The 16010-nt window shown below is 45.0% G+C and overlaps 2 protein-coding genes across 2 annotated transcripts; one reads left to right on the forward strand and one right to left on the reverse strand.

Moving 5' to 3' along the window:
• The first annotated feature begins 223 nt into the window (after positions 1–223).
• On the forward strand, positions 224–4049 carry BUD31 (BUD31 spliceosome associated protein). Its single transcript, XM_020808706.3, has 5 exons — positions 224–350; positions 1495–1611; positions 2653–2775; positions 2959–3125; positions 3752–4049. The coding sequence occupies exons 2-5, from the start codon at positions 1518–1520 to the stop codon at positions 3800–3802; spliced, it is 435 nt and encodes a 144-aa protein (XP_020664365.1). The 5' UTR covers positions 224–350; positions 1495–1517; the 3' UTR covers positions 3803–4049.
• Positions 4050–5913: 1864 nt separating this feature from the next.
• On the reverse strand, positions 5914–15950 carry PTCD1 (pentatricopeptide repeat domain 1). The gene is made up of 9 exons (XM_020808704.3): positions 15825–15950; positions 14137–14643; positions 13330–13470; positions 12602–12820; positions 11016–11117; positions 9013–9762; positions 7460–7576; positions 6726–6908; positions 5914–6122 (listed from the first exon to the last, which is right to left on the reverse strand). The coding sequence occupies exons 2-9, from the start codon at positions 14602–14604 to the stop codon at positions 5937–5939; spliced, it is 2166 nt and encodes a 721-aa protein (XP_020664363.3). The 5' UTR covers positions 14605–14643; positions 15825–15950; the 3' UTR covers positions 5914–5936.
• Between the last annotated feature and the right edge of the window lie 60 nt (positions 15951–16010).

A 16010-nucleotide genomic window follows, 5' to 3' on the forward strand; every position in this document is an offset into this window, starting at 1 on the left:
CCACGCTCAGGTTGGAGCTATTTAGCTGTCTACAGCATTGCCTGATGAAAAAGAGGAAAAAAAACTTCCAGTATTTTTTTCCCTAACTGAGTAGGCAGGAGGAGTGTGCGTTCGCTTGTGTGTCCCTTGGGGCACTTCTCGGGGATTTCTAGCCCTCCTTGGACACCGGGTAAGCCGTCCGTTTGTGACAGGCAGCGGCGAAGACAGAGGTGCCGAATGAAGGGCCCTTGGGAGCGACGCGCGAGGGAAGAAGGGCCTGCCTGGTGTCGGTGAGGTCATCGGGAGGCGACGGGAGGCTGCGAAGAGGCGGAAGAGAGCTGGGAGGGTTAACAACAAGCGTCTCCCAGCAGGTCAGAGTCTTTCCTTACTGGGGGAACTGGGGGGATTTCTCGAGAGGAGGGCGAAAGGCAACCCTTTGTTAAGGCTGGGCGCTAAATAGTTTGATCAGGGATCCGTGGTAGTCCTTTCCCCCGCCTTTTTTTCTTTCCTAATTGCGGGATAGGAAGAGATTCCTCCACGGAGTGTACGAGGTGAGGGCGGGAAGGGTCTCCTCTGCCTGATTTTGGGCCCTTCAGGGGACAAAGCACCGGCTCTCTAGAAGCAGCCAACCTTTAAACTGCATACAGCCAACCTCTTGGGGATACAGAGGGAGGATTTTGTTCATGATTTTTATTTAATAATAATCTGAGAACTGCAGAGCTGGATGGGACCCAATGGATCCTCACGTCCAGCCCCTGGTAAGGGAAGCGCAGCGGGGGAAATCGAACTCCCAACCGCCAGAGACCTAAACCACTGGGCTATCCAACAGTTTCTTTTATAGACTGCCCCATTAGTGCAGGGCATTACTCTGGGCGGCTAAGAAGCTAAAATCAACAGCAAACAAATCATGAAATGAAATAAGATAGAATTCAAATGAAAATGTCAAGATAAAAAGAATCCAGAGGCACCTAATGAAGCAGCTATCTGTGCCACTTGCTCCAATAGTAAATATACAACTGAGGCAGGTAACCAGTAACTTGCTGTCCAGAGGTTGATGGACCCCAACTTGCACCTGCTTGGAGGTCTTTATCTTGATATATTCAGATAAGATCCGTGGGGTGTAGGTTGGTGCCCTTGCAGTGCTAATAAATGTGTGATTTAAAGGTTGGTTTAGCTTGTTGCTTTTCCCACGCCAATAAGAGATGTTATTTTTGTTCTCTTCTTCAACAAATCATTTTGCCACCCATTTCATGATACCCTTATCTGCACTAAAAGGAGACTCTGTGTACATCTTTGGTTTGTGTGCAATTTTGGTAATGATAATGTACATCACCACCACTCTTCTTCAGTGTAAGTCCTATGGACATTTGGATTGCTGACACACCCAGCTTAAAAATGTGGGTCATGCCAATTATTGCAAATTGAGCTATCTTTCCCCCCCCAAAGGGTTAAACAGTATTCTTAGTGTGTGTCAGCCCATAACTGACTACTGACCTAATTTTGTTTGTTTTTCAGATCTCCCTTTCTTTCCCAAGACGATGCCCAAAGTAAAGAGGAGCAGAAAACCTCCTCCAGATGGTTGGGAGTTGATTGAACCAACTTTAGATGAGCTGGATCAAAAAATGAGAGAGGGTAAATAGCAGAGCAGTGTTCACTTAGGGTTAGGTTTTATAATTAATTATGTAATGTAACAGTAGGGGAATAGGAATTTAAACCCTGTCTTACTGGTTATTTCAGTGTGGGATGAGGCTATTATATGACAGTAGAACACATTGAGTACAGGTTGCAAGTTCAGTCTGACATTTCCAATAAAAGTGTATTATGGATGGAAAACTTCTGTCTCAGACTCTGGAAAGTTGCTGCAGGTCATCATACTAGTCTAGATGAGCCAATGCGTGTACCGAGGGTAATTTACAAAGGTTAATATTATAAGTCACTGGTCATCATGAATGAGAGCCATCTGTCAGAGTTAGTAAACCTTTGAATAGCTGCTGCTCAAATCCCTTAGGAGTTGGTTACTGTTCTGATCATGTTCTGCTTGTGAGTTTTACCACCCATTTCTGGCTGGCTGTTCTGACATCTGCTTAGGTAAGGCTTCCCTCGTGTTTGTTCTGGGGAGGCGTATGCAATCAGTAAAAGGGTCTGTCATAATCTGTGAGCAAAATTTTAAATCTCAGCTGTGTAGTTTAATCTGAAGAGTAAACTGCATGTGCAAATTATCTCCATATGTTCAGAAGCTCCATATGTTTTTAAAGGATTTCTGATTCTGTGAACCCGCACAGAAAGAAGCCAAGTTTCTCCATGTTTAGCTTTCTGTGTGTGACAAGAGTGAGGATAAAGGGAGCAAGCATTGCCTCCTCCCTCGGTTGATGGGTTAAGATTAATAATTTCGTTTAGCACATAAATAAGGCTACCGTTGCAAGGCAAATGTGATGGCTGAAAACATTCTTTGTTCAGCCTGCAAGAATATACTGATGTGAGACTTAAAAGACTAAATAAACTCTTGCATCCTTTTACTCAATTTAGGTTTCCTTTTACTCAAATTAGGTTTCTCCCTTGCATAAAGCATGATGGAATAACAAGAGGTAGAATGCAGATGCAATGATTATAACAGAGATAACAACTGAGCTATGAAGATAACATTTCTCCCCTCACTTTTTTTTTCCAATTCAGCTGAGACTGAACCTCATGAAGGGAAGAGGAAGGTGGAGTCTCTCTGGCCCATCTTCAGAATACATCATCAGAAAACACGCTACATTTTTGATCTTTTCTATAAGAGGAAAGCCATTAGCAGAGGTAAGATAGTGGTCTTCTTAGCGAAAGGATTCTTGTTAGGGTTGGAAAAAGTGTATACATCTGTTTCTGTGAAAGAAAGTGAAATGAGTACCCATGATTTCAGTTCTGAGTGGTAGTAAGGAGTGACACTGCCAACCCTCTCTGCTGTCAATAAGCATACCATCTCATGTCTTTTCTGCACAGAGTTGTACGATTACTGCATCAAAGAAGGCTATGCAGACAAAAACTTAATTGCAAAGTGGAAGAAACAAGGGTATGAAAACCTCTGCTGTTTGCGCTGCATCCAGACTCGAGATACTAACTTTGGAACCAACTGCATTTGCCGGGTGCCCAAGAGCAAGCTGGAAGTGGTAAGTTGGCCCTTTTGAAAGACGTCATCTTTTACTCTTGCAGTTTTCTAGCCATGTGACATTGGAAAATGTCAAGTGTAAGGAAATTAAAAGAACAGTGTTGGCTTGTAGGATGTCGTATCTTGTTTCTAGGTTTTTCAAAGAATATCTTATTTGGTAAGAATATCTTCAGAGCAATACAGCTGATAAAAGACTGCCCTTGCTTTCAACAGGGTCCCCTGACAATTTCTTAAAACATGTTTCTTCTACAACAATAACAATGTGCTGTCAAGTCAATTCTGACCCTTTTCAGGCTTTTCCAAGCAGAGAATATTCAGAACTGGTTTTCCCGTCCCTTCTTCTGGTGTCATCCTGGGACTGTGCAGCTTGCCCAGGCTACCCAGGCTGGCTATTCTCCCAGGAGGCAGAGTGGGCAATCAAACTCCCAACTTCTGGCTTCACAGCCAGCTATCTAAACCACTGAGCTATCCAGCCGGCTCCCAGTACAATAGGCCAGCAGAAGACAAGTCTCTAATGACAAGGGTCTTCACCCCCACCCCAAACCAGCAAGACTTCTTATCTTGGTTGTAGTGTTTTACTGGGCACCTCAGACCTCTTCAGACTAACATGCTGGCTTCATTTCACAGGGGAGAATAATTGAGTGCACTCACTGTGGTTGCCGAGGATGCTCTGGATGAAGAACTTTCTTCAAGCAACACTACCCTTCTGAGAAATTCCTAAATGGCTCATGTGGCATCAGAGACTATTCAAGGGAGCTGTGACTTCTCTTTCATAACAATCCTGCCATGAGCGGATCTCCTTCACACCTCACAATGCAGAAATATTGAATTGTAAATGCAGTCGTGCGTAGTAACGTCCTGTCTAACCATTTTATTTTCAAATAAAGTCTTGCCTACTTCAGCCGATGAAGGGGCACTGTTCTGAGCCTTTCAGATCATTTTTAAAAAAGATTTTATTCCCTCGTAGATAATACCTTGAAAAATCTGGGTACCTGCAAAGGGAGGACGTAACAGATTATCATGGGACGTAAATATTGCTGGACTGGTCATCATCACCTTAAGTAGCTGATGAGCTGAAAAAGCTGGGTAATTCACTGCATAGAGGACACAAGAAAGCAGAACCAACAGTTGCTTCAATTGCCTTTGAAGCACAGCTTCAAGTATTAATGTAGATTGCTCACTGGTCCAACCACCAGCTTATGGAACTGCTGCTTTGTAATGCCCCTCACCCTAGAAAACCACGTCCTACATTTACCACAATGCTGAGACTTTTAATAGGCCCTCCAGATGCCTCATGGGGCAGCCGACAGGGTCCTTCCCATGAGTTATGAACACATTTGGGGCATTAGTGCTAAACTTGACAGTGGTTAACTAGGAAATGGAAAACTCAACAGTGGCCAGAGGATTGGAAAAGATCAGTCTACATCCCAATCCCAAAGAAAGGCAGTGCCAAAGAATGCTCCAACTACCGTACAATTGCACTCATTTCACACGCTAGCAAGGTTATGCTCAAAATCCTGCAAGGTAGGCTTCAGCAGTATGTGGACCGAGAACTCCCAGAAGTACAAGCTGGATTCCGAAAAGGCAGAGGAACTCGAGACCAAATTGCTAACTTGCACTGGATTATGGAGAAAGCCAGAGAGTTCCAGAAAAATATCTACTTCTGCTTCATTGACTATGCGAAAGCCTTTGACTGTGTGGACCACAGCAAACTATGGCAAGTTCTTAAAGAAATGGGAGTGCCTGACCACCTTATCCATCTCCTGAGAAACCTATATGTGGGACAGGAAGCAACAGTTAGAACTGGTCATGGAACAACTGAGTGGTTCAAAATTGGGAAAGGAGTACGGCAAGGCTGTATATTGTCCCCCAGCTTATTTAACTTATATGCAGAATACATCATGCGGAAGGCTGGACTGGAAGAAACCGAAGCCGGAATTAAGATTGCCGGAAGAAATATCAACAACCTCCGATATGCAGATGATACCACTCTGATGGCAGAAAGTGAGGAGGAATTAAAGAACCTTGTAATGAGAGTGAAAGAGGAGAGTGCAAAAAACGGTCTGAAACTCAACATCAAAAAAACTAAGATCATGGCCACTGGTCCCATCACCTCCTGGGAAATAGAAGGGGAAGATATGGAGGCAGTGTCAAATTTTATCTTCCTGGGCTCCATGATCACTGCAGATGGAGACAGCAGCCCTGAAATTAAAAGACGCCTTCTTCTTGGGAGGAGAGCGATGACAAATCTTGACAGCATCTTGAAAACCAGAGACATCACCTTGCCAACAAAAGTCCGAATAGTCAAAGCTATGGTTTTTCCTGTCGTGATGTATGGAAGTGAGAGCTGGACCATAAAGAAAGCAGACCGCCGAAGAATTGATGCCTTTGAATTGTGGTGCTGGAGGAGGCTCTTGAGAATCCCCTGGACTGCAAGGAGAACAAACCTATCAGTTCTAAAGGAAATCAACCCTGAGTGCTCACTGGAGGGACAGATCCTGAAGCTGAGGCTCCAGTACTTTGGCCATCTAATGAGAAGAAAAGACTCCCTGGAAAAGACCCTGATGTTGGGAAAGTGTGATGGCAAGAGGAGAAGGGGACGACCGAGGATGAGATGGCTGGACAGTGTCTGTGAAGCAACCAACATGAACCTGACTCAACTCCGGGAGGCAGTAGAAGACAGGAGGGCCTGGCGTGCTCTGGTCCATGGGGTCACGAAGAGTCGGACACGACTAAACGACTAAACACACACACAACTAGGAAATACAAATGACGGTGTAATCAGTGCGGAGTATCCATCTTTTTTATTCTCCTACTGTCTCAACTGGCTGCTCTCATTTCCCGCATCTTTGGCATTATCTTTCTTTGACATGTCCTTAGGAATTCTGTATTTTGCCCAAGGGTGCGGAGTTTCTTCTGCTGCCATGTGTTTCAGCCACTGGAAATAATAGTTTCGAAAACCATTGATTTTCTCCAGGTAATAATCTTTCTCTTTGTACTGCAAGTGAAAAAATGCACACAGTTAACAGGACACTTGTACAATACGAAAGGAAGAGAAGAGTACAAGGAATTAGAGAGCCTTTCCCAGATGTATTGTCAGCTGTCTAATCTGTTGCATCTTAAATATGGAGGAGACGGAAAAGGTTGCTGCCACTTATCATACAGATTTTACAGAAAGAAGGTGTAGTCTCATATTTAACTCTCTACCTCTGGAATTAGTGAGACTTTAAAAGTCTGTGGTTCAAAAAGCCAGCTGTTGTCAAACCCCACTTTGTAGATTCTTGACAGAAAAAGCTGTTATAACGTGTCAACAAGACTCTTGGTATCTAACGTGTTGGGTTTTCTGAATGCCACATGCTTACTTTGGTTCTTGCTGTCTCTATAGGGAGGTGGCATTAGCAAAGCGCTGTAGGTAAAATCTCAAATTCTTATCATTTGTCTTAGAAGGGCATTGCTGAAAAGGACCCTCTGGATTATGGAGTCCAGACCATCAAGGAGGCCTGGTGGGGAATCGAACCCCCAACCTCTGGCTTTGCAGCCGGAGACTTAAACCACTGAGCAGTCCAGTCATTCTTGTTATACGAAGCAGAGAATACCTTACCCTATCATAATTGGGAGGATACTGGGCGGCAAACTCTAGTTGATTCAGGACCACTTCGTTTGGTGGAACCTGGTTGTTTCGCATATCTTTTAGGATCTCTATCAGGTAGCTGTAATTTAGCCTCTTCACGGCTGCGTTTACGAGGGTACCGTAGATGTGCACGTTGGGTTTCAGTCCAGATAGCTGAAAAACACAGCCCAGAAGGATAAGACAAAGGCAAATCTAAAGAACTGACATAGGGACCTGCGGGAATCTGGGCACACATCTGGGAGGGGGAAAAAGAGCTAATTTAAGTCATGGATTAGTATGCCGAAGCAATCATGCTAGGATGGGCTCGCGGGACAGCTGCCTATTGCGATCCTGAACCGAATGTAGGACCTTCTCTTGTTGCGCTGAAAATTATTGGATTAACTTCAAAACGGTCTTTTCCACACCTTGCTTTTCTTGTATTCCACCTATCTTTCTCATTGCAATCCACTTTCCTTTCTTGAATTGTTATTTAAAACAGGAACGGAGAGTCTACACATCTGATTTATGTCTGCTACTGCAAATATCTACCTCCCCTGTTTTCCAAATTGCCACTCAAAAGCCAGTTCAGTGTATAAACTGTCCAGGCTAAACCAATGCATTGCAGCTCACAGCGGAAGGAGCTGGTTTGCTCATAAGGAGATAATCTATGTCAAGAAAGCTTCCAGAACATGTTGACATTAAAACCAAAACCGAAATTTCCATACCTTCATGTCGGCGAGCAACTGAAGTCCATCGTTCTTTTTGCGGCAGGCTATTGCTAAGTTACAAAACGTCCGTAAATTGGGGGAAAGTCCTCTCTTCAGAAGTTCAGGTAGCAGGTTCTATAATATACAAAAGGATATTAAGAGCACCATATTCCTTCTGGGTTTAAGACGGAAAGGAGATGAATCTTGTGCCATTTTTATCAATCAACGGAATGAAATTTAACAGGGAGAGGTGCAAAGTTCTACATGTAGAGAGAGAAAAACAAAATGCACAGTTACAAGATGGGGGGAACTTGGGTCAGTATTTCTACGAGTGAGAAGGATCTTGGAATTGCTGTGGATCAAAAGCTGAATACGTATGAGTCAACGGTGCAATGTGGCTACAGAAAAGACAAGTGTTATTTTAGACTACATTAACAGAGGTATAGTCTTCAAATCCTGCAAGGTACTAGTTCCCCTCTATTTATATTATTAGACTTGTATACCGCCCTGGAACAAGTTCAGAGGAGGACAACAAGGATGATCAAGGGACTGGAGACCAAGCCCTAGGAGGAAAGATTGAAAGAACTGGGCATGTTTAGCTTCGAGAAAAGACTGATGGGAGAAAGGATAGCACCTTTCAAATACAGTGGTGCCTTGCAAGACAAATGCGTCGCAGGACAAAAAAACTCACAAGACAAATGGTTTTGGCAATGGGGTTGATGACTCGCAAGACGAATGTTCCTATGGCCGTGCTTCACAAGAAGAATGTTTTCCGTTTTTTGTTCCTGCCTCATGTTTGCTGATCTATAAATGTTTTTCTATGATGTTTAAAAAGTTAAAGTTTTTTGATTGAATTTTTTAAAATCATCTGTACAATATGTATGGCTTTAAAGAGCACTTAATAAACCCTTTGTAAACCAAATTTGACTTTGTTCTGACTTTTTTTTGCCCACAGGAACACATTAATTAGATTTCAATGCATTCCTATGGGAAAACACATTTCGCAAGATGAATTTTTCACAAGACAACATTAACCGTGGAACGAATTAAATTCGTCTTGCGATGCACCACTGTACTTGAAAGATAGCTATAGAGAGGAGGGGCAAGATTTGTTCTCAGTCATGCTGGAGTGCAGGACACATAATACTGGGCTCAAGTTAGAGGAAGCCAGATTTCAGTTGAATAGCAAGAAAAACTTCTTAACTGTGAGAGCAGTACAACAATGAAATCAAAGACTGCAAGAGGAGGTGAGTGCTCCAACACTGGAGGCTTTCAAGAGAGTTGGACAACCACCTCTCAGATCTGTTTTGATTTGGATTCCTGCCTTGGGTAGGGAATTGGACTCAATGTCTTTATAGGCTTCCAACACCATGATTCTATTATTCTATGAAGCTAATTCTGCAGGTTTGCCCAGAGACTTAATTCACGTTTCTTCAAGGATATGTAACTGTACGAGCTGAAAGGAGAGGAATAACGAAAGCAGAGCTTCTAACGTGAACTTTGGAAATGCTGCACAGTACGCCAGCCACAGAATTGTGACCCACCCACAACAGTGTCGTTATGGATCTCACCTTCGCTCCCTCCAGATCTGCTTGCTTGCTTTTTTTCCTTATCAAGGTATTTAAAAAAGTGATGTCCGCTTTCACGCCGTTTTCCTCCATGACGGTCAGTAAGGAAGATTCTGAAGGGCTGCTGGGCGCCACCACCTCGGCCAGCAGAGTGAACGTCTTTATATTTGGTGGCACCTCGTTGTCCTTCATGTTCTTTAGGAAACCTTCCATGTTGCCCATCAGAGCGAGCCTGTCAGAGGCTGTGGCTACAGTCCCTAAAGAAACCACGTTTTTATTGGGGGTGTACACTTCCAGCAAGTTGGGAAAACTCTGCGTGGCCTCTGGAAAACAGGCCAAGGCCCCTTCTGAAGGAACCGGAAAGACATGGCTTTTATCGGGGACCACCAGGTCCTTGGCAACAACAGAATCTGGTGAACTGGGGAGACGACTCGTCTCTGAACGAGCCTCGCTCAAAGCCTGGCTTTCTTCCTCCGTTTTTCTGGAATATACTGGAAACAAACGCTTTTCTAAGACGTCCACGTCCACCTGAACTCCAGCCCTGGTGTCTTTCTCTTTCTGGCCCTTGTCCTTCCGTCCCTTTCGATCACCGGCCCTCAGCTTTGGGGTGGCGGGGCGTTCATTGTAAGCGCTCAGCAGCAAGTCAGAAGCCGCCTGGGGGTCGCCGAGGCTGCAGCTCCTGGCCGCGTGGAGCATGAGGTTGTAGGTGTAACTGTCGGGTTTTAGATTCAGCTTCACCATCTGCTGCCAGACCTGTTTGAGGAAGCAGGGTAGGATGCGGGTTATACAATCTGAAGCCTAGATGATTAATACAGTTCTGTTTTACTCATCGGGAACAGACTGATGGACAGATCTCTCAGGAGCCTCATGGGGCAGTGGTTAAACTGAAGTAGTGCAGCCAAGACTCCACTCACAACCCGAGTTTGATCTCTATGGGCTCAGGTAGCAAGCTCAGGGTTCAATCAGCCTTCCATCCTTCCGAGGTCGAAAAACGGGGCACCCACCTTGCTGGGAGTAGGGGTGGAGGGCACAAAGTGCAGCCTGCATAATTAAATTGTGAACTACCCAGAGAGTGCTTTAAGCGCTATGGGGCACTATATAAGCAGCACACTTTGCTTTATGGTGGGGGTGGGGAACTTCATGGCTTAGGGCTGAAGATACAATCTTTCAGTGATTCTCCATCTTTTCCTGAAGTCTCCTCCTGCATTGCAAGAGTTGGAAATGCTTTGCCTACAACACTGGCAATCAACACACATCAGCATGTTTGACTCTGGTACTACCAACTAGAGGGCCAAATAATTTCTTTGAAATTACGATTCAGCTCTCGGACGGAATCAGTCTGAATTCCTCCCCCCGCATCGCTTGTTTGTTGGTGAATCTTATTCTTGTTCCGTCCAACATGGCTTGTTGCTTAGAATGACTTCCCCAAAGCCACTGGAAGATTTCAGTCTCCTCCTCCACTGACTTTTTGAGTGAGAGCAGCCGAGATGAAGATTGCATCTCAGTGAAGTTTATTACAACTATTTCGGCAGCATGAGATTTCTGTCTGGGAGGTAGGTCAGCTGCATTCCCAAATAGCGAGGCTGATTGCCACTAGGACAGCAATTCATTCTATCCCTACCGCCCAGTGGGTCTCATACAGAGATTTAGTGCTGCTGATACTAAAATACACACTGTGGCTTAAGAATCAATAGCTAGAGAAAACCAGGCTGAGTAACTGCAACAGACTTAATGGTGATTATCTCAAGGGCTATGTATCTCCTCCTTGAACTCTCCCAAAGATTTAAAATCTAGGACTAGTGACATAGCCTCCCACCCTCACATCATTCTCTAGAAGCACATGGCTTTGCAGGTCTAAAACTCACAAAGAGATGGAAGAGCTCTACGAACAGAGAAAGCCAGCGGAATCAAGGGTAAGAAGTGCTGAGTTACAACCCAATGCAAGAGAAACGCTGTCATCTTTTATTGATCTGCATGATAGTAAAGGAGGAAGGTGGTAAACAGACCTGCAACGCGTATCTGAACCCATTCTCTTTGTCTTTTATGCAACCCATGAGCAGGAAGTTGAATGTCTCCGTAGTGAGCCGATGGCCTTTCCCGACAATTTCCTAAACAGGAGGAAAACGTTTTGTAATCATTCTGCGGTGGACGGGTTAAACAAAGCACTGGCCTCCTTTGCCATCTAAACCAGCTAATGTTCTAGAGATCATAAGAACTCCAGGAAAGAGACTTCTAAGTTATGAATGGAGGTGAAATGTCGCCGTTTTAGGCTCTCATGTACTTTTTATGGAAGTCGTCTTTGAGGAGCTGCAGACTTCCTTGTGCCTTCAATCATGAATATCAAGCAACCAGTCTACCTTCAAAAAAGACATAGGCAACATCTGCTTCTAGGATTCCAGAAAGGAAAATCTGGTCCTGTTATTAGGTTCCCCCTGGAGAGTCTCTTTAGACACCAGCATCAGCTGAATGGGGGCCTGCTGATAACAAAGGCACCCCACTAGCAGAAACTATATCTGGACAGTTATTCATTGGGGAATATGGTATAGCCAGACCAACGGTTCCCAACATTGGGACCCCAGGTATTTCTGAACTAAAACTCCCAGAAGCCTTCACCCCTAGCTGTGCTGGCCAGGATTTCTGGGGGTTGTTGTCCAAGATCCCCCAGGGACCCAAGGTTGAGAAGCACTGGGGTAGACAACCTCAGAAAGAGATTAGAGACCGCCAGCCCTGAGAATGAGGGTCAGAATTGTCTACCTTTGGCCATTAAAAAAAAAAAAAGGGATAACGGCAAGCTCCTGGACAGACACATCTTGAGTTGGAGCTTTTTGGGAAAAATGGATCGTATCAAACATCTACTTAACTCACTTGTACTATAACACCTGCTGCCACCCAGAGATCTACAAAGCTCAAATCAGGATTTGGAGCAAAAATAAATAAATATAAAGCAAAACTGAAACCACCACAAAATGCAAAACGACCACAACCACCAAGATCCGGGGTGGCCTTGAAGATGTGCATTTCCTGGTGCCCACATGTTGTCCACATAAGAACCTGCTTAAGAGTATAAAAGCAGTAGTTTGTATATAATGACTCATATAAAAGGTGCGTATGTTAAAACTGATATAAGCCATTAAAGAATGTTAAGTCTTATGGAAAAATGTGTTCCTCTAGGGCAGCCACACCTTCCTGACATGGGAGTTAATTCAGAGGAAAACATCGCAGGACAATCATCAGTGCCCCATCATCCCCACTTTCTGGCATTGCCTCCAAAATCATCCTATTGGATGCCTGGGAACTTCTTCCTGGGCCTGATTGTGTGGAAATCTACCCACACTCCTTGTTTACTTCATCACGTAGACGGAGAGACGCAATCTCTCCGCTATACAAGGGGGAGCCCGTTGCGGCTCTCCAGGAAATCTTGGGCAACCAGCCTTGACAAGCGCAGTCAATGATGTGGGGAGGGTGGGAAGAGCAGCTGCAACGCCTTTTGGAGGGTCACGCCCCCCCTCGGCCTGTGCCCAAAAGTAAAGCACAAAAGCACGTTGGAGGAAACAGAGGAACCCAATCCAAACGCTGGACCCTTCTTTTTTACCTTCAGTATTTCGAAGCACATCCGGAGATCCGAACAGAGGGCGCACGTTTTCAAGAGAGCGTGGTAGGTGACCGGATTCAAGTCGACACTTTTGCTCAGAAGCTGCTGTCGTAACTTCAGGGCCATTTCTAAGCCTGAGTCTTTCCAAGGCGACTCCGCACAGGCATTGAACAAAGCCGTGTACGTGGCATCGGTGGGTGCTAAGCCTCGCTTTTTCATCTGCTCCCAGTAAAATTAAAATGGATATGTCTTAAAATATACATATGTAGCACTTATTTATATATATAACTTTTCTTGCAGAATCTCCATTACCAGGTATGGGATAACTAATACGGAAATATAAAATACAAAGGAATCAACAGAGCTTTCAAAAGTAATTTTTTTGCAGTCAGAGCAGCTGGAGTTCTGGGACCCGGAAGGCAGTAAAGTCACTTTTCTCGGTTTCCTCGCTTACCGAGGTGGCGAAAATGGCGGCCGTATGGAGGATCTTCGCATAACGGTGAGTTCCCTCCCCCATAGGAACGCATTAAACAGGGTTTAATGCATTCCTATGGGGTTTTTTGCCCCGTATAGCGATGATTCCGGATAGCAATGATTTATCCGGAACGGATTATTGTCGCTATGTGGGGCACCACTGTAATCAGTGATCCTTAGCAATTAAAGCCAATCCCCCCTCCCCCGTGGCAGTTGTCCCCCTTGTCCGAAGACATTTCATCCTGAATATTTACATCGTTATAGAGCCTGAACGCCTTCTTCAGGTAACCGACCCGGCCGCATCCTCCAATAAGGACCGTATAGTTTGATTCTTCAGGCTTAAGACGCTCCTCCTTCAGCATCTGCACCTCAAACAGTTCCAGGGCTTCTGCCAGCTATGGAGAAGAGAACGCAGCTATGAGGAGGTAGTAACTTAAAAAAAAATATATTTTACAGGCTAATCTGTTTTTAGATTTACACGGCTGTCCTTTTCGCTTCCTGACAGCAAGAGCTGTTTGGTCAGTAACCGGGCTGCTTCCAGAAATGGCGAACTTTGCTAGCAGCTTTTAAAAAGACCCATGGGTCAGCAATACCACAGTTCTGGATTTTTTGCATTAGCACAATGATCCATAGATCCCCACCCAGTTCTGCAATGCTAGGATTCTTAACCCATTTCATTTGGTGTGTCAACTGTTGCTGCTGAAGTAGTTATACCAAAGGTTATACCTAATGAAGGTTGTACCAACTGAACTCTGATGAACTGATTATTATTTATGTAGTTTATTTTATTTAAAAATACTTTTATCTCACTTCTCTCCTTAAAAAGAACCCAAGGTGGGCTTGGCCATGAAAGCTGACGTTTAAAAAAATATAAAATGTAATCTTTAGGGTGCCACCCCATTTTTGTCTTGTTTTGACCTTTTATTTTTTATTTTGTGTTCACAAATAAAATCTGTCAAACTTTGAGGAGCTGTAGGACTGACTCTTCACAGTTCTTGCTGCAACAGGCCAACGCGTCTGGTCCTCCCCTCCCTCCTGGGGAAAAAGGGTGAGAAAATGACCTTATCTTGCTTGATCAATGCCTTGCACTGCAAAAAATACCAATATGGAGTGTTCCTCGGGCCTTGTCTACGTTTTCCTTCCCATTCTTCCTCCTCGTCCTCCTCTGTTTGGGATCGGAGTTGAAAGTTTCGTTGTTCTGGGGTGGCTTTATGAAAAAAATGCCTAGAAGAGAATTTTTTAGTCAATGTTCCAAAGGGTTCCTCTTCATCATCTTCCTCTTCCCCAGCAAGCTCCCGGGGGTCCGTTGGCTGAATCTCTTTCGGATCTTTGCTGTAGACTACAGGGGACGAGCTAAGAGTCCTTGGGCCCAGATATCTGAGCAGATGGTGTGGGTTTCTGGCCCAACCCAAGTGTTCCTTTGGCGCAGCCCCCACCCTGGGGGCCAAACACATCCAAAGGTGGAAAGGAACGCCCTGTGTGAGAACACCTGCAGAGAAGCGACGGGACAGGAGCTGTATCGCCATCATGTTACGGCTTTCCTTTCCTTTCTCATCAGACGAGGTGGCCTGAAACACAAATCCAGAAGATTATGGGTTTGATTTTTTAAAACAACTTGGATTCTCCCCCCAGAAAACAACAGCAATCCTAGAGTGTCGAACCTGGTGCAGGGAAATAATAAAGTGTCACAACTAAGATCACCTTAAAGGGGGAAACCCCATCACTGCAAGACAGACAGTACATGGGGAAAAACAAACACACACCAAAGTAATTGTTTCTTGAAGCCTTTCAAAAAACAAAAAACCTTGGCTTTGAATGGACACATGAAAATGTAAATTATCTCAGGATTGCAGGGGTGTGAGGGGGCCTTTTTTGCCCAATATAATGTAAATCTTAAACAAGGAAGGCTGATAGCTCAGCGGTTTAAGTCTCTGGCTGCCAGGCAGTGGTTGGGAGTTTGATTCCCCCCTGGGGCTCCTTGACAGGGGACTGGACTGGATGATCCAGGGGGACCCTTCCAGCTCTGCTGTTCTAAAGCTATTTATTCGAAGACCAGGCAAGTAAAGAGGCCGGGCTTTGGTAAAGGAGCGGGTCGATGGAATGAGGAGTTGGGTTCGTCAGCCGGGTGTGGAGCGAACACCTTATAATGCAGATGTCTAAGGCCTTCTACCGTGTTTCCCTGAAAATAAGACAGGGTCTTATACAGTATTTATTTTTGGTCCAAAAAACCCCACAAACCCACAACGCATTAGGGCTTATTTTCAGGGGAATTTTTCCCCAGATACAACAATCTGCATTCATTCAAATACAGTCCTGTCATCATCTTCTGGGTGCTGCACAAGGGTGGAGGGCGGGGTTTGACTTAGCTGGGGCTTATTTTTTGGGTAGGGCTTCTATATTTCTAGCATCCTGAAAAAATCATACTGGGACTTATTTTCAGTTTAGGGCTTATTTTCGGGGAAACTGGGTATATATGCCTGGACTACAGCTCCTATCAGCCCCCCAGACCAGCACAGCCTGTAAAGCAGGATGATGGGACCTGAAGTTCAAGGACCTCGGTTTGGGTCCTTCTCCCAGATCCTGACACCACAAGCAATCACTCAACCTCAACTCAGCTTGGGAAAGTTACTTTCTTGGAACTACAACGCCCAGAATCCCCCCCCCAGAATCTTCGCTGGGGGGACTCTTGGGATTTGTAACGCTGTGGAGTAACGACGTTACACACCGACCCCCCCCCATCAACACCCACCTTCTTTCCACGCTCCCTTCAACCTCCCTTTCCTCTTGAGCCTCCAAGTCTCCGCCCACAAGAAGGCGGGGCTTCTCATTCGTCCGGCGCACTCACGTGGGCGGCCTCTCTGGCCGTTTCCCCGCCCCTCGGCCTGCCTAGCCCCACCCATTAATCTCTCCTTCACCCCGCCCTACCCTCGTGTTA

This window comes from Pogona vitticeps, chromosome 13 (assembly GCF_051106095.1).
Source record: "Pogona vitticeps strain Pit_001003342236 chromosome 13, PviZW2.1, whole genome shotgun sequence".
Classification (NCBI taxonomy): domain Eukaryota; kingdom Metazoa; phylum Chordata; class Lepidosauria; order Squamata; family Agamidae; genus Pogona; species Pogona vitticeps.

What these genes read in the sequence shown, in the direction of transcription:
- PTCD1 (XM_020808704.3), bottom strand. Translation starts at nt 14,604, where the DNA reads ATGATGGCGATACAGCTCCTGTCCCGTCGCTTCTCTGCAGGTGTTCTC. An exon ending in CGTTCAGGCTCTATAACGAT is followed by an intron (nt 12,821 to 13,329) that starts GTAAATATTCAG and finishes TACTGGGAGCAG; the next exon opens with ATGAAAAAGCGAGGCTTAGC. An exon ending in TGTGCTTCGAAATACTGAAG is followed by an intron (nt 11,118 to 12,601) that starts GTAAAAAAGAAG and finishes CCTCCTGTTTAG; the next exon opens with GAAATTGTCGGGAAAGGCCA.
- BUD31 (XM_020808706.3), top strand. Translation starts at nt 1,518, where the DNA reads ATGCCCAAAGTAAAGAGGAGCAGAAAACCTCCTCCAGATGGTTGGGAG. An exon ending in GGATCAAAAAATGAGAGAGG is followed by an intron (nt 1,612 to 2,652) that starts GTAAATAGCAGA and finishes TTTCCAATTCAG; the next exon opens with CTGAGACTGAACCTCATGAA. An exon ending in CCAAGAGCAAGCTGGAAGTG is followed by an intron (nt 3,126 to 3,751) that starts GTAAGTTGGCCC and finishes TTCATTTCACAG; the next exon opens with GGGAGAATAATTGAGTGCAC.